We start from the raw sequence: 20,408 nt of genomic DNA on the forward strand, positions 1-20,408 counted from the left end.
TTGAGTAGGCAGGCATCCAACTCTGAAAGGAGGTGTTCCAGTACTCACCCTCTGTGAGACAGTGTGGCCACCCCAAAGAGGATTGTGGGCATTTAAGTCTCCCAATGGGAGGAGGGGGCCAGGGATCTGTGTCGCTAACTCAGACAGCTCAAGATAATGGAAAAGTCCTTGTGGAGGTGGATAAACATTTCATATTGTGGACATCTACATAAAACCAGTCTTTCACATGAAGACAACAACAAGAACAAGAACATGCAAAAACATGGAAAATTCTTGTTAAATTTTTTGATTTAATTTAGTATGTCTGTAAGATGATGTTTACTGAATTTGATCACAGGATGCGATTTCATTTTATTCTAGTGATTTATATATGGCACATAATCACACATCAATACTACGAAAACAATAGACTGCTACTCACCACATAGTGGAGATGTTGAGTCGTAGACAAGCACAACATAAAGACTGTGTCTGTGTAGTGCTGGAGTGGGAACAAGTAAGGGGATAGATGGGTGAAGGGCAGCGACTAACGAAGGCTGAGGTCAGGAGAGTAGCAGGAATGTATGATACATTACAGGGAGGGTGCCCACATGTGCAATTCAGGAAAGCTGGTGTTGGTAGGAAGGATTCAGATGAAACAGGCTGTGAAGCTGTTACTCAATGGCCAGCATGTTTTACAACTTGGTGGTCCAGCTGTTTCTTGGCTACAGTTTATCAGCAGCCATTTACATGGACAGACAGCTTGTTGGTAGTCGTGCCCATGTAAAACACAACACTGTAGTTACATCTTAGCTTAGTGTCACATGACTGATTTCACAGGTAGCCCTGCCTGTGATGGGATAGGATAGGTGATGTTTGCAACCAGACTGGAGTAGGTGGTGGTGGTGGTGGTGGGAGGACGTATGGGACAGATCTTGCATCTAGGTCTATTACAGGGATATGAGCCATGAGATAGGGATGGATGAGGATATTGGGTAGGTTCAGTGGGCACTGACATACCACTGTGGGAGGGGTGGGAAGGATAATGAGGAGAACACACTCATTTCAGGGCATGATGAGCGGTAGTCAAAACCCTGGTGGGGAATACAATTCTGTAACTCCTGTCTTGAGTAGTACTGAGTCACAAGGGGAATGCTCCTTTGAGGCCGGACAGTGACACTTTGGGAGGTGGTGGGTGACTGGAGAGAGAAGGCACAGGAGATTTGTTTCTGTATGAGGTCGGGAGGGTGAATTCGGTCTGTGAAGGCCTCTGTGAGACTTCAAGAGGAACTGCTCATCACTACAGATGTGATGGCAATGGGTAGCTAGGCCGTACGGAGGGGATTTCTTGGTATGGAGTGGGTGGCAGCTGTCAAAGTTAAGATGTTGCTGCCAGTAAGTACGTCTGATGTAGACAGAGATGCAGTCATCTTTGATGTGACAGTCAACATCGTAGAAGGTGGCTTCTTGGGTTGATATCAAAGCCGAAGCAAAGGGGGCAGAATGGATCGAGTTTCGGGGGGGGGGGGGGGGGGGGGGAATATGGGTAGGGTACGGTCACCCTTGATGTATATCACAAAGATGTCATCAATGAATCTGAACCAAGTGAAGGGTTGGGATACTGGGTGGTTAGGAAGGATCCCTCTAGATAATCCATGAACAGGTTGGTATTGGATGGTGCCATGCAGAGGTCCATTGCCATACTGTGCATTTGTTTGAAGAGGATTCCTCCAAATGTGAGTTAATTGTGGGCAAGAATGGTCACCAAGAAGGAGCTTGTAGGTTTGAAATTGATCTGGTCTTGGGGAAGTTAGTGTTCAATAGTGGCAAAGCCATGGTTATTAGGTATGTTAGTGAAAAGGAAGGTAGCATCAATAGTGATGAAAAACAGGAACTTTGGAGACTCGGTGGAAGAAATGGTTGTGGTCTTATATATAGGAGGGTAGACTGCTGGTAATAGGGTTAAGGTGTTGGTCTATGAGAACAGAGATTCTGTCAGTGGGGGCACAGTAACTGGCCACAACTGGTTGTCCTGTGTGGTTGGGTTTATGAACTTTAGGAAGCATGTAGAAGCTATAAGCGCAGGGAGTGGTACGGGCAGGAGAGAGAAGGACTCCAGAGAGGGGTTTTGGGATGGGCAGACAGATTTGAGGAGACACTGGAGATCCTGTTGGATTTCTTTAATAAGGTCACTGTGGCAAGGTTTGTAGGTGGATGAATCTGACACCAGGAGAATTTCTTCCACCAGGTAATCCTTGCACTTCAAAACCACAGTAGTGGAATCTTGTGTGTGAGCTATGTTTTTGTGAATATGTGTGTGTGGGAGAGGATTGGGGGGGGGGGGGGGGAGAGGGAGTCTACTTCAGAAGAAGGCCTTTTGGCAAAACTTACTTGTTAAGCACTATTTTTCTTGTGCCTGTATATGACTCAACAACATCTCCACTGTGTGATGAGTAGCTATCTATTTGTTTCATACTACTTACCAAGGGAAATCGTCAAACAGCTGTACATTTTGAGATGTTGTTTTATTTTATTTTGACAACCAAGTTTGGCATTTAAAAATGCCATCTTCAGGCCCCACATGCACTTCATGTGTAGACAATCAGACATATTGATATTAGCATATTGGAGTAGTCAGTATCTGGCTACCATGAAAATGTTATTCGTGTGCTTCCTTCAAAGACTTGACAGCAAGTTGTTGTCAGGTCCTTGAAGGAAACCCTAATAAGGATCTCATGGCATCCAGATACTGATGGCTCTAGTACGGTAATATCTGTACATGTGACGGTCTACACATGTAGTGCATGTGGGGCCTGAAGATGGCATTTTTAAATGCATATTTAGCATATTAAAATGTGAAAACTGGTTAAAATAAAATAAAATAACTTCTCAAAATGTGTAGCTGTTTGGCTAGTTTCCTCAGTAAATATTTGACCAGCCGCTATCCTGTGTCCACAATGGATCAACAGAGATTTTCACATTAATGTCATTATTCCATCCTAGACTTTCAATCGGTTGTTTTGTACATAATCATGTGTGTGATTGTGATGAGCTCTCCATGCACCTAAGGTGTGTAAAGACTGCAGTGAAATGCTATGTTGCAAAGAGATGGCAATGAGAATGCTCAAGGTGTGCAAGTTAGCAAGCGACTGTTCAAAACAGAGGGGACAGAATCGCCCAGCACTCAAGGAGACAATATGTTTATGTGCAGATCAACATTACATTTTGCAAGCTCTGAAGACAGGTGAATTTTAGTACTTACTGGAGTTTCTTGCTTAATGGACATGTGCACGATCTCCTGCTTCAGGAATGAAAGTGGGCTGGCCTCAACCTGAATTAAAGAAAATGAATTAGGTACAGATGCAACACTGAATACAAGCAGTGCTTATGAAACCTGTCTACAGAATATAGATGATTACACTGTGACAACAGAAACACTCTGCCTGGATTTCATACTTATCATGAGCAGTGGCCTTATCCATTTAGGGTATCCGAGCACACTTACCACCTTGATTCTGACTTCCATTATCACGAGTTTTTCCACCTAAGATTTCTGAACACTGCAACTAGAGATTCTCAAATGGGATATACGGGTGAAAAGTATTTAAACTGACAAACTCTGGGAGGTTGTAGGGGACACCAAAACATATATTTTTCCCTAATGTCATTTTTTTCTATGAGGATTATTTAAACCGGTAGAGGCCGTATTACGCTCTTCTGTTGTTAGAGGCCGTATTACGATCTTCAGTTGTAGGCAACTGCTGTCCACCAGTGTAGCAGTGCATTGTCTCTGTTTACTAATGGAGCGATACACCTGGACTGAGTACACCGATATGGTTGGTGCGTACTACATAGTGCACCACAGCGGATGAGCTGCACAGCGGTTTTATCAACAATATCCTAATCGCCGTATCCCGCATCATATAATGTTTGCTACTGTGTACCAACGTCTGCGTGAGACTGGGTCATTTAGCAGATTACCTGGACAGGGATGCTGTCACACTGTAAGAACGCTGCAATTTGAGGAAGCTGTCTTGCAGCATGTGGAGCAGGAACCAGTTGATTATCCACCCAGAGCACAGTATTTGCAGTGGTACCTGGAATAGTTTGAAATGCATCCTACATTTCCATCCTTTGTGTTGTTTACCGATGAATCAATGTTCGGGTGTGATGAAGTCTTCAACATGCACAGTTCGCATGTTTGGAGTGAGGAAAACCCACATGCCACAGTTACTAGCACCCATCAATTGTGGTTCTTCGTTAATGTGTGAGTGTTGTTGGGGACTGTTTAATTGGGCCATATCTGCTACCTATGCCATTAAATGGCAGGCACTATTACAATTTTCTTGCCAGAGCATTGCCAGAATTTCTCGAAGACGTCCCGCTCCCCACAAGACAACGCATGTGGTTCCAACATGACGGAGAACCGGCACATTTCAGTCATCATGTGCGTCAATTCCTGGACTGACGGTTCCCAGAAACGTGGATTGGCAGAGGTGGTCTTGTACCATGGCCTGCTCGATCCCCAGATATGTCCCGTCTGGACTTTTATGTGTGGGGAGAGATGCGAAACCTTGTTTACGCAAGTCCTGTTGCATCAGAAGAAGATCTGGTTGCCCGGATAGTAGCAGCAGCAGGAACAATTCAGGATACTCCTGGGGTTTTTGCCCGTGTCAGACAGAATATGATCCGACGGTGTAACCTTTGTTTGCGTGTCAATTGAGGCATTTTTGAAAATCTACTGTAATTGAAATTGGGTTTTATTGATGTGTTGTCTCTTGGTCATAAAAAATGGAAAAGTGTTTGTTGGTTTAATTAATTTGCCACCAGAGAAATCTTCCTCTGCCAGTTTTAATACTCCTCATTGGAAAAAATATTAGAGAAAAATATTTGTTTTGATGTCCCCTACAACCTCCCAGAGTTTGTCAGTTTAAATACTTTTCACCCTGTATGGGAATAGCACCACTGGAGGAATGGAGTCAGTGGAGCACTGTGGCTTACCCTGTCTACCCAATTTCCTCTTTACAAAGAATTATCTTGCAGATGACTTTTTTTAAGATAACCCAAATATATCACCATATGGCAGGAATGAAATGAGTACTCTTAGAACAATAACAAAAACATGACTTCACCATTTTAATTCAGTTAAGAGGATTACAATAATCACTAGTTGTCATCTGCAGGAACAAACTCCTTCTAGGTAGATCTGCAGCAGTAGTCTGTAAATTATATTTTGAATAATCAGACTTTTAAATTCCCCATTTGAATAAGAGAACAGTTAATTTGTGTAAAAATCGTACATGTGCTATTCTTACAACTACATGAAATAAAGAACAAAATTATATTATACTTTGTTACAATATATTATATTGGATGTTTGCAACTTGCTCTGTTATAAGTTACATATACATGAGCTGCTTACGCATTTTGTAACAACACAATTTCATTACCAAAGATGATCAAATAAAACAAGTACAAATAATTATATGTTCATCAAACTAGATAGAGTGTCACTAGTGTCACATCACAATGCGAAACTACAAACATTTAGCTCTGGGCAGGAACAGGTAAAGGAAATACAGCTCAAGTGTAGAAGAATGGTTACCATACATTTGATAAATTTGTGCTTAGTACAACAGTTGATGATGGGAGTGACTCTCCATGGTACAAAGTCACTGCAAAGAAACTTCTAAAGAAACAGGCACTACTGCATAACAGTTGTCCAACAAAGCATAATATACAAGTACAGAGAGAGTGCATAAACATGTTTGGCTGACAAGGGGTGCAATGCATGAAACCATCAATGACTACCACAGCAAAATATTATTAAAAGATCTCTCACAAAACCCACAGAAATTCAGGCCATGTTAGTGGTGCTAAAGTCAGCATTCCAACACTCACAGGTGAGATAGGAACTAAAGCTGAGGGGTTGAGAAGCAAAAGCAGAAATTCTCAAATCTGTTTTAAAATATTCCTTTACAAAGGAATATTCAGGACTGTTGCACCAATTTAATTTTGTCCCACTATAAAGTGACAAAAATAGATATCAACATCAGGATAATTGAGAAACAGCTGCAATTGCTAAAACTGAACAAAGCTCCAGAGCCCAATGAAATCCCTATTAGATTCTGTACTGAAGTTGTAGCTGAGTCAGTCCCTGTTTTAACTGTAATATACCACAGATCCCTCTAATGAACAACCATGCCTAGTGATTGGAAGATCACACCCATCTACAGCAAGGGTGATGGAAGTTACCCAAAAAATTACTTTGCAATATTACCGACATCCATTTGTTATATAATCTTACAACATATTTGGAGCTTTTAATGGACTATCTCTAACACAATGACCTCCACTCACACAAACAGCATGGACCCTGAAAACAGATGATGTGAATCCCAGCTCACAATTGTCTCACATAACACCCTGAAAGCCATGGATCATATCAGCCATGTAGACAAAGTATTTCTTGGCACCCAAACCATATGAGTCACTGCAACACCTACTGTTATTGCCAAAAGTACAGCTGTATAAAGTATCAACCAACCTAGGATGCATATACAGGGCCTCCGAGGCCCTTGTATGTCTTCATTTTTAAAAAAAATTCTGTAATTTTTGGTTTTATTTCAAACTGCTTTCCAGTACTCTTTCACTAACACTGTGGCATTCCTCCAATCAAGTCTGAACGAGATACCTTTTAAAGTTTTTTGTATAATTCAATACATTTACCCATACACCGTGAATGCATAAGCAGGGCTTCAGAAGCCCTCACACATTTATAAATGTTCTTTAGCCTATATTGTCTTCAACATTTGTTTGGGAGCAGTTAATTCAACAATAACTGTAGTGGTATTTCCAGCAACAGGAGTGCCGACAGCAGCAGTAGCTGTAGTAGTAATAGTATAACTAAAAAATAATACACATTACTTTCACATATTGGCAATGTCGGTGTTTTATTGATATTTTTGCTATCAAATGTTTTATTATTGCATAGTATTGTTATACTCTGCTGCTCTTGTCAGCCTCATTGTTACCGTAGTTTTTTTGTTGCTGCAAGGCCCATATTGTTACGAGTATGACTCGTTTAGTGCTGCACAAGCTGCTGTTCGAGAAACACGTCTTTTGCTATGGCTTCGACATGCAAAGCAAGAGTGTCAGTATGTGCAAATGCAGCTAATTTTGAAAGTCTTGTGGCTCAGTGGTTTGAAGAAGATGATTCCTGCGAGGAAGGAAATATTTTTGAAGATGCATGTAGTGAAGAATCAGTCAATGAACCTGCAGATGTGAATATTGAGGCAGATGACAGTCCTTCAGATAATATTACTTCATCAGAGTCTGAAAATGAAGAACCACCACAAAAAGGTATAGAAGACCACACATACATTAGTCAGAATGTAATGATTTGGAAATTAGATCCTCCTGCAACTTTTTGTACGCCTGTCCATAACATCGTAAAGAAGCCACCTGGTGCATCCAGTGGTTTGAAAATCTGTAAACCTAACGATGCCTGGGACTATTTCATCTCCGAGGAAATACTAGAGGAAATCATCAACTGCACAAATATTGAAGGCAGAAGAGTGGCTGCTATACACGGTAAAACGTTTTGCTTGCTGAAATGAAGGGTTTTCTTGGTCTTTTACTGCTTTCTGGTGTTGAGAAGAGTTGGGATGTCCCTATTAGAAAATTATTCTTGGATGAAAAGGCAAATCCTACATACAGGGCCACCATGTCAGTAAATAGATTCGAGGATATAAGGAGAATGATTAGATTTGATGGCAGGCGTACCCGTGAAGCTCGATCTGCAGATGACAAACTTGCAGCTGTTCGCTATGTATGGGAACTATTTCTTGACAAGTGTAAAAATAGAATTATTCCCAATGATTCGCTCACAGTTGACGAACAGCTAGTCCCATTCCGTGGAAGATGCAGCTTCACCCAGTACATGTCCTCTAAATCACCCAAGTATGGCATAAAAATATTTTGGTTATGTGATGCTACATCTGCATATGCTTTAGACGGAATTGTTTACACAGGAAGGAAGCCCCATGAACCTATTCAAAAAAATCTTGGATTGAATGTGGTGAAAGATCTTGCTAAAAGTATTGAAGGATCACCAAAAAATATTACTGTTGACAACTTCTTTACTAGTGTGCAGCTGGCAGAAGATATGCTTCAGAAGCAAATTACAGTGATGGGAACAATCAAACAAAATAAACCAGAACTTCCTAATGAGATGAAACCATCTGCCTCAAGAGTGGTTCATTCCTCTTTGTTTGCATTCAGAGGTGACATTAAAAATGGTGAGTTATATTCCCAAAAAGAAAAAGTCTGTAGTTCTCATTAGCACAATGCATCACAACAGAAATATTGATGAAACTCATGCAAAAAATACACCAGATATAATAAAGTTCTATAACCCTACGAAGGGTGGAGTCGATCAAATGGACCAGAAAATTCGCTATTACACTTGCAAGAGACAAACAAGAAGATGGCCATTTGCATTATGGATGAATATGATGGACATCGCAGCAATGAACAGTGAAATTTTATTTTCTGCCCAACATCTGACATACCATAGTGGAAGAAGTGATAAACAGCGTTTGTTCCTAAGAGATTTAGCAGAGGAAATGGTAAGACCACTAATGGAACTTCGTATTCAGATCCCTAATCTTCCAAAGAAAATGGTTGATGCCATGTAAAGATGTGGTGTTCAAAAGGATGTCATATTGCAGAAACAACTACCTGTTTCAGGAAAAAGAAGAAGATGCAATTATAGTTCATATAATAAACAAAGGAAAAGTGCTATGACATGCATTAAGTGTAAAACCAACATTTCTAAGGAACATAGTGGCATTCTTTGTGCTTCTTGTTTGTCACATGTTTTTTTTTTTTTTTTTTTTTTGTTGTGGTTTTAGGGCGCAAAACTTCTATGGTCATTAGCGCCCAGCCCGTGACTTAAGACAGTAAAAAACCGAAATTTAAAACCAGCAGCAACGGGAACAAAGTCAGAAAATTGGAGAAACTAAAATTAGAAGACTGCTTAAAAATCCACTACAGAAAGGGGGTGATTGTCCCCGAAAAAGGCTTCAAATGACTGACGTCATTTCACTGTCACTAATAAACTGTAGAACGCGGTCGGCGGAGCGCGTGTCATCTGCTAAAATCGACGATAGATCAGGCGATAGCTGTAGACGGGAGCGTAACGGATTAAAATAGGGGCATTCAATTAAAAGGTGTCTTACCGTCCACAGCTGAGAGCAGTGGGGACAGAGTGGGGGAGGATCGCCGCTTAAAAGATGTCGATGGCTAAAACGACAATGCCCTATCCGGAGTCTAGCTAAAATTACCTCCTCCCGACGACGCGTTCGGGAGGAAGAGGTCCAAGCGCAAGGAAGGGCTTTCACTTCCCGCAATTTATTACAGGGAAGTGCCGACCAATGGGCATGCCATAAATGAGCAACATGGCGACATAAATCGTTCCGAAGATCGGTGAAGGGAAGCGACTGAATAGCTGGCCGAGGAAGAGAGACTGCGGCCTTGGCCGCTATATCGGCCGCCTCATTCCCACAGATACCAGCGTGTCCCGGGAGCCAGAGGAACGCCACCGAGACGCCCCTCAGGTGAAGCAAGCGCAGACAGTCCTGAATCCGGTGGACCAGAGGGTGCACAGGGTAAAGAGCTTGGAGACTGAGGAGAGAGCTGAGAGAATCTGAGCAGATAACGTACTGTATCCGCTGATGGCGGCGGATGTAGTGGACAGCCTGGAGAACAGCGTAAAGCTCCGCAGTATAAACCGAACACTGGTCGGGAAGCCGAAAGCGATTTGGGGTGTCGCCAACAATATAGGCACTCCCTACACCTAACGATGTTTTCGAGCCGTCGGTGTAAATAAATGTGGCGTCCGTCATTTCTGCACATAGAGCAGCAAATGCCCGACGATAAACAAGTGTAGGGGTACCATCTTGGGGAAATTGACAAAGGTCACGGAGCAGGCAGATCCGGGGACGGAGCCAAGGCGGTGCTGTACCCCAAGTTGTCAGGAAGGTTTTAGGAAAGCGGAAGGAAAGAGAATGGAGCAGTTGACGGAAGCGGACTCCCGGGGGTAGTAGGGAGGAGGGGCGGCCTGCATACCCTACATCAAAGGAGGCGTCGAAAAAAAGGTCGTGGGCTGGATTAGCAGGCATGGAAGACAGACGGCTAGCATAACGACTCAGGAGGACTGCTCCCCGATTGGACAGCGGAGGTTCAGCAGTCTCAGCATAAAGGCTTTCCACAGGGCTAGTGTAAAAAGCTCCAGACACTAAACGTAATCCACGGTGGTGGATAGAGTCGAGACGCCGAAGAATAGACGGCCGAGCAGAGGAGTAGACTATGCTTCCATAATCCAATTTCGAGCGCACTAAGGCGCGATAGAGGCGGAGAAGGACCACTCGGTCCGCTCCCCAGGAGGTACCATTCAGGACACGGAGGGTGTTAAGCGATCGCAGACAGCGAGCCGAAAGATAGGAAACGTGGGAGGACCAGCATAGTTTTCTGTCAAACATAAGACCCAAGAATTTAGCGACGTCTGAAAACGGAAGGTTGACAGGACCGAGATGTAAGGAGGGCGGAAGAAACTCCGTACGTCGCCAAAAATTGACACAAACGGTCTTACTGGGTGAAAAACGGAAGCCAGTTTCGATGCTCCACGAGTGGAGGCGATCGAGACATCCTTGAAGACGTCGTTCAAGAAGGCTGGTCCGTTGAGAGCTGTAGTAGATCGCAAAATCGTCCACAAAGAGGGAGCCCGAGACATCAGGAGGGAGACAATCCATAATTGGATTTATGGCGATGGCAAACAGTACAACACTCAGCACGGATCCCTGGGGTACCCCGTTTTCTTGGGAGAAAGTACGGGAGAGAGTAGTGTTCACCCGCACCCGAAAAGTGCGCTCTGCCATAAATTCGCGAAGAAAAAGGGGCAGCCGGCCTCGAAAGCCCCAAGAGAACAGTGTGCGGAGGATGCCTGTCCTCCAACAGGTATCGTATGCTCTCTCCAGATCAAAAAATATTGCTACCGTTTGGCGTTGCCGGAGAAAATTGTTCATGATATAAGTGGAGAGAGCGACAAGATGGTCAACTGCAGAACGATGCTTCCGAAATCCGCATTGGGCTGGTGTTAAAAGACTGCGGGATTCCAGCCACCAAGCTAAACGGTAATTCACCATACGCTCCAAAACCTTACAGACACTACTCGTGAGAGAAATGGGGCGATAGCTAGAGGGGAGATGTTTGTCCTTTCCAGGTTTCGGAACGGGAACGACAATAGCTTCCCGCCACCGTCTGGGAAAGGTGCTGTCGGTCCAAATTCGATTATAAAGGCGAAGGAGGTAACGCAGACTATGGGTGGATAAATGCAGCAACATTTGGACATGGATACCATCCGGTCCTGGGGCGGAGGAGCGAGAAGATGAGAGGGCATGTTGGAGTTCCCGCATGGAGAAAACAGTATTGTAGCTTTCGTGATTTTGGGAGGAGAAAGCAAGAGGTCGCACTTCCGCTGCACGTTTCTTCGGGAGAAACGCTGGCGGGTAATTTGAAGAGCTCGAAATCTCAGCAAAGTGCTGACCCAACGAGTTAGAAATTGCGACGGGGTCCACTAAGGTATCATGCGCGACAGTGAGCCCAGAAACCGGGGAGAAACTAGGCGCGCCTGAGAACCGTCGAAGCCGACTCCAAACTTCCGAGGAGGGAGTGAAGGTGTTAAATGAGCTAATAAAGAATTTCCAGCTGGCCTTCTTGCTATCGCGGATGACGCGACGGCATCGCGCACGGAGCTGCTTATAGCGGATACAGTTGGCCAAAGTAGGATGGTGACGGAAAATGCGAAGAGCACGTCGCCGCTCACGTATTGCGTCACGGCATGCCTCGTTCCACCAAGGAACTGGGGGGCGCCGGGGCAATTCGGAGGTGCGTGGTATTGAACGTTCCGCAGCTGTAAGGATAACATCGGTAATGTGTATGACCTCATCGTCGACGCTGGGAAAGCGACGGTCATCGAATGTCGCGAGAGACGAAAAAAGTGTCCAATCGGCTTGGGCAAACTTCCAGCGTCGCGGGCGCATATATGGCAGTTGAGGCTGCAGTCTGAGGACACATGGAAAGTGGTCACTCGAATGTGTATCATCAAGGGCGAACCATTCGAAGCGCCGAGCTAGCGGAACAGTACCGACCGCAAGGTCCAAATGAGATAAGGTTGTCGTGGAGGCAGACAAAAATGTGGGGACCCCAGTGTTGAGGCAAACTAGATCCGCTTGGTGGAAGACGTCTAGCAATACGGAGCCACGTGGACAAGGGTGTGGAGATCCCCAAAGCGGGTGGTGGGCATTGAAGTCCCCAACCAGCAAATAGGGGGGTGGAAGCTGACCAAGAAGATGAAGGAGATCAGCTCGTGCCATTGGTGTGGACGATGGAATGTATACAGTACAAAGAGAGAACGTGTATCCGGAAAGTGAAAGACGGACGGCGACAGCTTGGAAGGAAGTGTTTAAGGGGATTGGGTGATAATGGAGAGTATCACGGAGAAGAATCATGAGTCCTCCATGGGCTGGAGAGCCTTCAACAGAGGGGAGATCATATCGGACAGACTGAAAATGAGGGAGAACAAAGCGGTCATGGGGACGCAGCTTTGTTTCCTGAAGACAGAAGATGACCGGCGAGTAGGAGCGTAAGAGGACCGACAATTCATCCCGATTGGCTCGAATGCCGCGGATATTCCAGTGGATAATGGACATGGGGTGAACAGAAAATGGAGGAATGTGACTAAAGTTGCTGTCAACTCAAAGACTGCTCGGAGCTAGCAACCGACAGCATGGAATGGCATTCAGCCGAAGGCAGAAGATCCTGATCCATAAGTTGGTCAGGAGCAGTCCCTGCCACCAGCGATCGGCCGGTTGACCGGCCACCAGCAGTGCGCCTCGGCGACACAGAAGATGGCCGAGGGCGATTTCCGCCAGGTGGTGCTGTAGAGGGGGCACGCCTTGGCGGAGAAGGAGAGGAACTGGGTTTCTTTGTAGCCTTCTTAGAAGAATGTTGTTTAGATGGAGGAACCGATGGTTGTGAAGCTGCGGTACGTAAAAACTCTTCACGAGTATGCTCTTTTTTCGAAGACTTGGCGTCAGACTTTTGGGCTCGAGATGTAGCAGAACCCGACGAAGGGTGAGCCATAGAGTGGGCAGGCGAAAGTGGTGAGGTTGAACGAGCGATCTTTGCGCTGGCCGATCTAACGACCGTGGTACTAAAGGTGAGGTCGCAAGTCTGCGTGGCCGCCTCCTTTGTTGGCCGAGGAGAAGCAAGGACAGTGCTGTATTTTCCTGACTGAGGCACGGTGGGCTTGCGACTGGCGAATAATTTTCGAGCAGCAAAGGTCGACACCTTTTCCTTCACCCTTATTTCCTGGATGAGCTTCTCATCCTTAAAAACGGGGCAATCTCGAGAGGAAGCAGCGTGGTCACCCATACAGTTGATGCAGCGAGGGGATGGAGGTGGACAAGCACCCTCATGGGCATCCGTGCCACACGTAACACATTTGGCTGGATTGGAACAGGACTGGCTGGTGTGATTGAACCGCTGACATCGATAGCAACGCGTAGGGTTTGGGACGTAAGGGCGAACGGAAATTATCTCATAGCCTGCTTTGATTTTCGATGGGAGTTGAACTGTGTCAAATGTCAAGAAGACAGTGCGGGTTGGAATGATGTTCGTGTCAACCCGTTTCATTACTCTATGAACTGCCGTTACGCCCTGGTCAGACAGATAGTGCTGAAGTTCTTCGTCAGACAATCCATCGAGGGAGCGTGTATAAACGACTCCACGCGAGGAATTCAAGGTACGGTGCGGTTCCACCCGGACAGGGAAGGTGTGGAGCAGAGAAGTACGCAGCAATTTTTGTGCCTGGAGGGCACTGTGTGTTTCTAACAACAGGGTGCCATTCCGTAATCTGGAACAAGACTTTACAGGACCTGCTATTGCGTCGACTCCTTTCTGAATAATGAAAGGGTTGACCGTGGAGAAGTCGTGACCTTCATCAGACCGAGAAACAACAAGGAACTGTGGCAACGATGGAAGAATCGTCTGTGGCTGAGACTCAGTATGCTTACGTTTGTGACTAGACTTAGTGGAAGGTGAGGAAACCATTGCGGAAGAATCCCCCATGATTACCGGCGTCTCCGATGGCGCGCTCCTCCCTTGTGGGGGCCCTCTCTGAGGGCACTCCCGCCTTAGGTGATTGTTCACACCTCAGGTCACACCTCCCGACAAACGGACGGAGGGACCAATCGGCATTTTCGGAAGGTATCAGCTCGGGTAATCACCCCTCCCTGGGCCTGGCCGTTACCAGGGGGTACGTACGTGTCCTACCTGTCTACCCGGGGCGGGGAATTACGCGTTACCCCGTCACCGGCTACGCACGAAGGGCGTGGGTCGGCCTTCAGACACGCACAGGGAGGAAGAAAGAGAAAGGGAAAGGAAGGAAGAGAGGTCTCAAACGCCGCAGCGGAGAAAAGGGTAAAGAGAAGAGGTAAGGAAAAGAGAAGGACAAAGGAAGGAAGAAGACATAAAAGCAAGGAAGGCGAAGAATGCAGTACATTTACGAGCGTCCGTCTCCGGACGTAGGCACAAACCATACTCCCAGATGGGGAGAAAGGGAAGGAAAGAGCCAGAGGTGAGGGGAGGAGGGGCGAAGATAGGGATGGGGAAGGATGCGGAAAGGGAAGGTATGCAGCCCGGAAAGGAAGGAAGGCCACATTAGCTCGGGGTCCCGTGCTCGCTACGCACGTATCCACAAAAGAGTTGTGGACCCCCTGGGGGGTTTGTCACATGTTGAAAACTAAGAAAAATGCAATTTTATGTGAACAATGAATAATAACTTTTTGTCAAAATATTGCCTATATACATAATATTGTGAATAATGAGTATGTTTTAATTGAAGAAATTGGTTGTAATAAATGTTATAAAATGTAAACTGCAACTTATAAGTAAATTAATAAATTTATTTGTATGTGTCGTATGTAAATGGATGTAACTAATAAAAATTCACTCTTAGAGTTTTTTAAAAAAATTAATTAAATGTTAAACAGGCCCACCAGATCCTGTTACTGTATCTTAGGAATCTTTCAATATGACAATAAATTTGACAGAAATAAATTTAACTCCAAAGAATGATTATATGAAAAGAGGAAAATTTTAAATTAGGGCAGGGCCTTGGATGCCCTGCATATGCATTCATGTGTGTTTTTGGCACCATGCATCCTAGGGTTAACAGCGAAAACATGTTAATATATGATAATAGAAAATATTATCATCGTTGTTGTTGTTGTGGTCTTCAGTCCTGAGACTGGTTTGATGCAGCTCTCCATGCTACTCTATCCTGTGCAAGCTGCTTCATCTCCCAGTACCTACTGCAACCTACATCCTTCTGAATTTGCTTAGGGTATTCATCTCTTGGTCTCCCTCTACGATTTTTACCCTCCATGATGCCCTCCAATACTAAATTGGTGATCCCTTGATGCCTCAGAACATGTCCTACCAATCGATCCCTTCTTCTGGTCAAGTTGTGCCACAAACTTCTCTTCTCCCCAATCCTATTCAATACTTCCTCATTAGTTATGTGATCTACCCATCTAATCTTCAGCATTCTTCTGTAGCACCACAATTTGAAAGCTTCTATTCTCTTCTTGTCCAAACTATTTATCGTCCATGTTTCACTTCCATACATGGCTACACTCCATACAAATACTTTCAGAAATGACTTCCTGACACTTAAATCTATACTCGATATTAACAAATTTCTCTTCTTCAGAAACGCTTTCTTTGCCATTGCCAGTCTACATTTTATATCCTCTCTACTTCGACCATCATCAGTTATTTTGCTCCCCAAATAGCAAAACTCCTTTATTACTTTAAGTGTCTCATTTCCTAATCTAATTCCTCAGCATCACCCGACTTAGTTCGACTACATTCCATTATCCTCATTTTGCTTTTGTTGATGTTCATCTTTTAGCCTCCTTTCAAGACACTATCCATTCCGTTCAACTGCTCTTCCAAGTCCTTTGCTGTCTCTGAAAGAATTACAATGTCATCGGCAAACCTCAAAGTTTTTATTTCTTCTCCATGGATTTTAATACCTACTCCGAATTTTTCTTTTGTTTCCTTTACTTCTTGCTCAATATACAGATTGAATAACATCGGAGAGAGGCTACAACCCTGTCTTACTCCCTTCCCAACCACTGCTTCCCTTTCATGCCCCTCGACTCTTATAACTGCCATCTGGTGTTTGTACAAATTGTAAATAGCCTTTTGCTCCCTGTATTTTACCCCTACCACCTTTAGAATTTGAAAGAGAGTATTCCAGTCAACATTGTCAAAATCTTTCTCTAAGTCTACAAATGCTAGAAATGTAGGTTTGCCTTTCCTTAATCTTTCTTCTAAGATAAGTCGTAAGGTCAGTATTGCCTCACGTGTTCCAGTATTTCTACGGAATCCAAACTGATCTTCCCCGAGGTCGGCTTCTACTAGTTTTTCCATTTGTCTCTAAAGAATTCGTGTTAGTATTTTGCAGCTGTGGCTTATTAAACTGATTGTTCGGTAATTCTCACATCTGTCAACACCTGCTTTCTTTGGGATTGGAATTATTATATTCTTCTTGAAGTCAGAGGGTATTTCACCTGTCTCTTACATCTTCCTCACCAGATGGTAGAGTTTTGTCAGGACTGGCTCTCCCAAGGCCATCAGTAGTTCTACTGGAATGTTGTCTACTCCTGGGGTCTTGTTTCGACTCAGGTCTTTCAGTGCTCTGTCAAACTCTTCACGCAGTATCGTATCTCCCATTTCATCTTCATCTACATCCTCTTCCATAATATTGTCCTCAAGTACATCGCCCTTGTATAGACCCTCTATATACTCCTTCCACCTTTCTGCTTTCCCTTCTTTGCTTAGAACTGGGTTTCCATTTGAGCTCTTGACGTTCATACAAGTTGTTCTCTTATCTCCAAAGGTCTCTTTAATTTTCCTGTAGGCAGTATCTATCTTACCCCTAGTGAGATAAGCCTCTACATCCTTACATTTGTCCTCTAGCCATCCCTGCTTAGCCATTTTGCACTTCCTGTCGATCTCATTTTTGAGACGTTTGAATTCCTTTTTGCCTGCTTCATTTACTGCATTTTTATATTTTCTCCTTTCATCAATTAAATTCAATATTTCTTCTGTTACCCAAGGATTTCTACTAGCCCTCATCTTTTTACCTACTTGATCCTCTGCTGCCTTCACTACTTCATCTCTCAAAGCTACCCATTCTTCTTCTACTGTATTTCTTCCCCCCATTCCTGTCAATTGCTCCCTTATGCTCTCCCTGAAACTCTGTACAACTTCTGGTTCTTTCAGTTTATCCAGGTCCCATCTCCTTAAATTCCCACCTTTTTGCAGTTTCTTCAGTTTTAATCTACAGGTCATAACCAATAGATTGTGGTCAGAGTTCACATCTGCCCCTGGAAATGTCTTACAATTTAAAATCTGGTTCCTAAATCTCTATCTTACCATTATATAATCTATCTGAAACCTTGTATTATCTCCAGGGTTCTTCCATGTATACAACCTTCTTTCATGATTCTTAAACCAAGTGTTAGCTATGATTAAGTTGTGCTCTGTGCAAAATTCTACCAGGCAGCTTCCTCTTTCATTTCTTAGCCCCAATCCATATTCACCTACTACGTTTCCTTCTCTCCCTTTTCCTACACTCGAATTCCAGTCACCCATGACTATTAAATTTTCATCTCCCTTCACTATCTGAATAATTTCTTTTATTTCATCATACATTTCTTCAATTTCTTCATTATCTGCAGAGCTAGTTGGCATATAAACTTGTACTACTGTAGTAGGTGTGGGCTTTGTATCTATCTTAGCCACAATAATGCGTTCACTATGCTGTTTGTAGTAGCTTACCCGCATTCCTATTTTCCTATTCATTATTAAACCTACTCCTGCATTACCCCTATTTGATTTTGTGTTTATAACCCTGTAGTCACCTGACCAGAAGTCTTGTTCCTCCTGCAACCGAACTTCACTAATTCCCACTGTATCTAACTTTAACCTATCCATTTCCCTTTTTAAATTTTCTAACCTACCTGCCCGATTAAGGGATCTGACATTCCACACTCCGATCCGTAAAACTCCAGCTTTCTTTCTCCTGATAACGACATCCTCTTGAGTAGTCCCCGCCCGGAGATCCGTATGGGGGACTATTTTACCTCCGGAATATTTTACCCAAGAGGACACCATCATCATTTAACCATACAGCAAAGCTGCATGCCCTCGGGAAAAATTACGGCCGTAGTTTCCCCTTGCTTTCAGCCGTTCGCAGTACCAGCACAGCAAAGCCGTTTTAGTTATTGTTACAAGGCCAGATCAGATTATCATCATTATCATTATTATTATTCTTTCTTTCTTTCCTCAGACGTTATGTCTGGTCAAAAATGGAAAGTGATGCAGACCTAGATCAAGCGTGACTTCCTTTTAACTGTGCGGTATATGTTATATTGCATTTAGGAACTTTCGGGTGATTGAATTGTATCAATAATTATGGATTTCTGTAGTTGTATATATAAGTTTGGATGTAGCTGTATTGTATTGATGTACTGGTGGATATTGTGTGGTATGATTCCTGTAGTTGATAGTATAATTGGTATAATGTCAACTTTATCCTGATGCCACATGTCCTTGACTTCCTCAGCCAGTTGGATGTATTTTTCAATTTTTTTCTCCTATTTTCTTCTGTATATTTGTTGTATTGGGTATGGATATTTCGATTATTTGTGTTAATTTCTTCTTTTTATTGGTATGATGTCCGGTTTGTTATGTGGTGGTGTTTTATCTGTTATAATGGTTCTGTTCCAGCATAATTTGTATTCATCATTCTCCAGTACATTTTGTGGTGCATACTTGTATGTGGGAATGTGTTGTTTTATAAGTTAATGTTGTAAGGCAAGCTGTTGATGTATTATTTTTGCTACATTGTCATGTCTTCTAGGGTATTCTGTATTTGCTAGTATTGTACATCCGCTTGTGATGTGATCTACTGTTTCTATTTGTTGTTTGCAAAGTCTGCATTTATCTGTTGTTGTATTTGGATTTTTAATAATATGCTTGCTGCAATATCTGGTGTTTATTGTTTGATCCTGTATTGCAATCATGAATCCTTCCGTCTCACTGTATATATTGCCTTTTCTTAGCCATGTGTTGGATGCGTCTTGATCGATGTGTGGCTGTGTTAGATGATACGGGTGCTTGCCATGTAGTGTTTTCTTTTTCCAATTTACTTTCTTCGTATCTGTTGATGTTATGTGATCTAGAGGGTTGTAGAAGTGGTTATGAAGTTGCAGTGGTGTAGCCGATGTATTTATATGAGTGATTGCTTTGTGTATTTTGCTAGTTTCTGCTCGTTCTATAAAGAATTTTCTTAAATTGTCTACCTGTCCATAATGTAGGTTTTTTATGTCGATAAATCCCCTTCCTCCTTGCTTTCTGCTTAATGTGAATCTTTCTGTTGCTGAATGTATGTGATGTATTCTATATTTGTGGCATTGTGATCATGTAAGTGTATTGAGTGCTTCTAGGTCTGTGTTACTCCATTTCACTACTCAAAATGAGTAGGTCAGTATTGGTATAGCATAAGTATTTATAGCTTTTGTCTTGTTTCTTGCTGTCAATTCTGTTTTCAGTATTTTTGTTATTCGTCGTCTATATTTTTCTTTTAGTTCTTCTTTAATATTTTATTATCTATTCCTATTCTTTATCTGTATCCTAGATATTTACAGGCATCTGGTTTTTCCATCGCTTCTATGCAGTCGCTGTGGTTATCGAATATGTAATCTTCTTGTTTAGTGTGTTTTCCCTTGACAATGCTATTTTTCTTACATTTGTCTGTTCAAAAGCCATATTTATATCACTGCTGAATACTTCTGTTATCTTTAGTAATTGGTTGAGTTGTTGATTTGTTGCTGCCAGTAGTTTTAGATCATCCATGTATAGCAAATGTGTGATTTTGTGTTGGTATGTTCCAGTAATATTGTATCCATAATTTGCATTATTTAGCATGTTGGATAGTGGATTCAGAGCAAGGCAGTACTAGAAAGGACTTAATGAGTCTCCTTGGTATATTCCACGCTTAATCTGTATTGGCTGTGATGTGATATTATTTGAATTTGTTTGTATATTAAGTGTGGTTTTCCAATTTTTCATTACTATGTTTAGGAACTGTATCAATTTAGGATCTACTTTGTATATTTCTAATATCTGTAGTAACCATGAGTGGGGTACACTATCAAAAGCTTTTTGGTAATCAATGTATGCATAGTGTAGCAACCTTTGTTTAGTTTTAGCTTGATATGTCACCTCTG

General features: G+C 43.1%; 1 protein-coding gene across 1 annotated transcript in view; it reads right to left on the reverse strand.

Moving 5' to 3' along the window:
- LOC126106185 (zinc finger protein 586-like) overlaps positions 1-20,408 on the reverse strand; it is a 165,463-nt gene that overhangs the window by 133,196 nt on the left and 11,859 nt on the right. The window contains exon 2 of the mRNA XM_049912422.1: positions 3,242-3,310. Within this exon, the coding sequence (XP_049768379.1) occupies positions 3,242-3,310 (69 nt within the window). The remainder of the gene's footprint in view (positions 1-3,241; positions 3,311-20,408) is intronic.

This window comes from Schistocerca cancellata, chromosome 10 (genome assembly GCF_023864275.1).
Source record: "Schistocerca cancellata isolate TAMUIC-IGC-003103 chromosome 10, iqSchCanc2.1, whole genome shotgun sequence".
Lineage (NCBI taxonomy): Eukaryota > Metazoa > Arthropoda > Insecta > Orthoptera > Acrididae > Schistocerca > Schistocerca cancellata.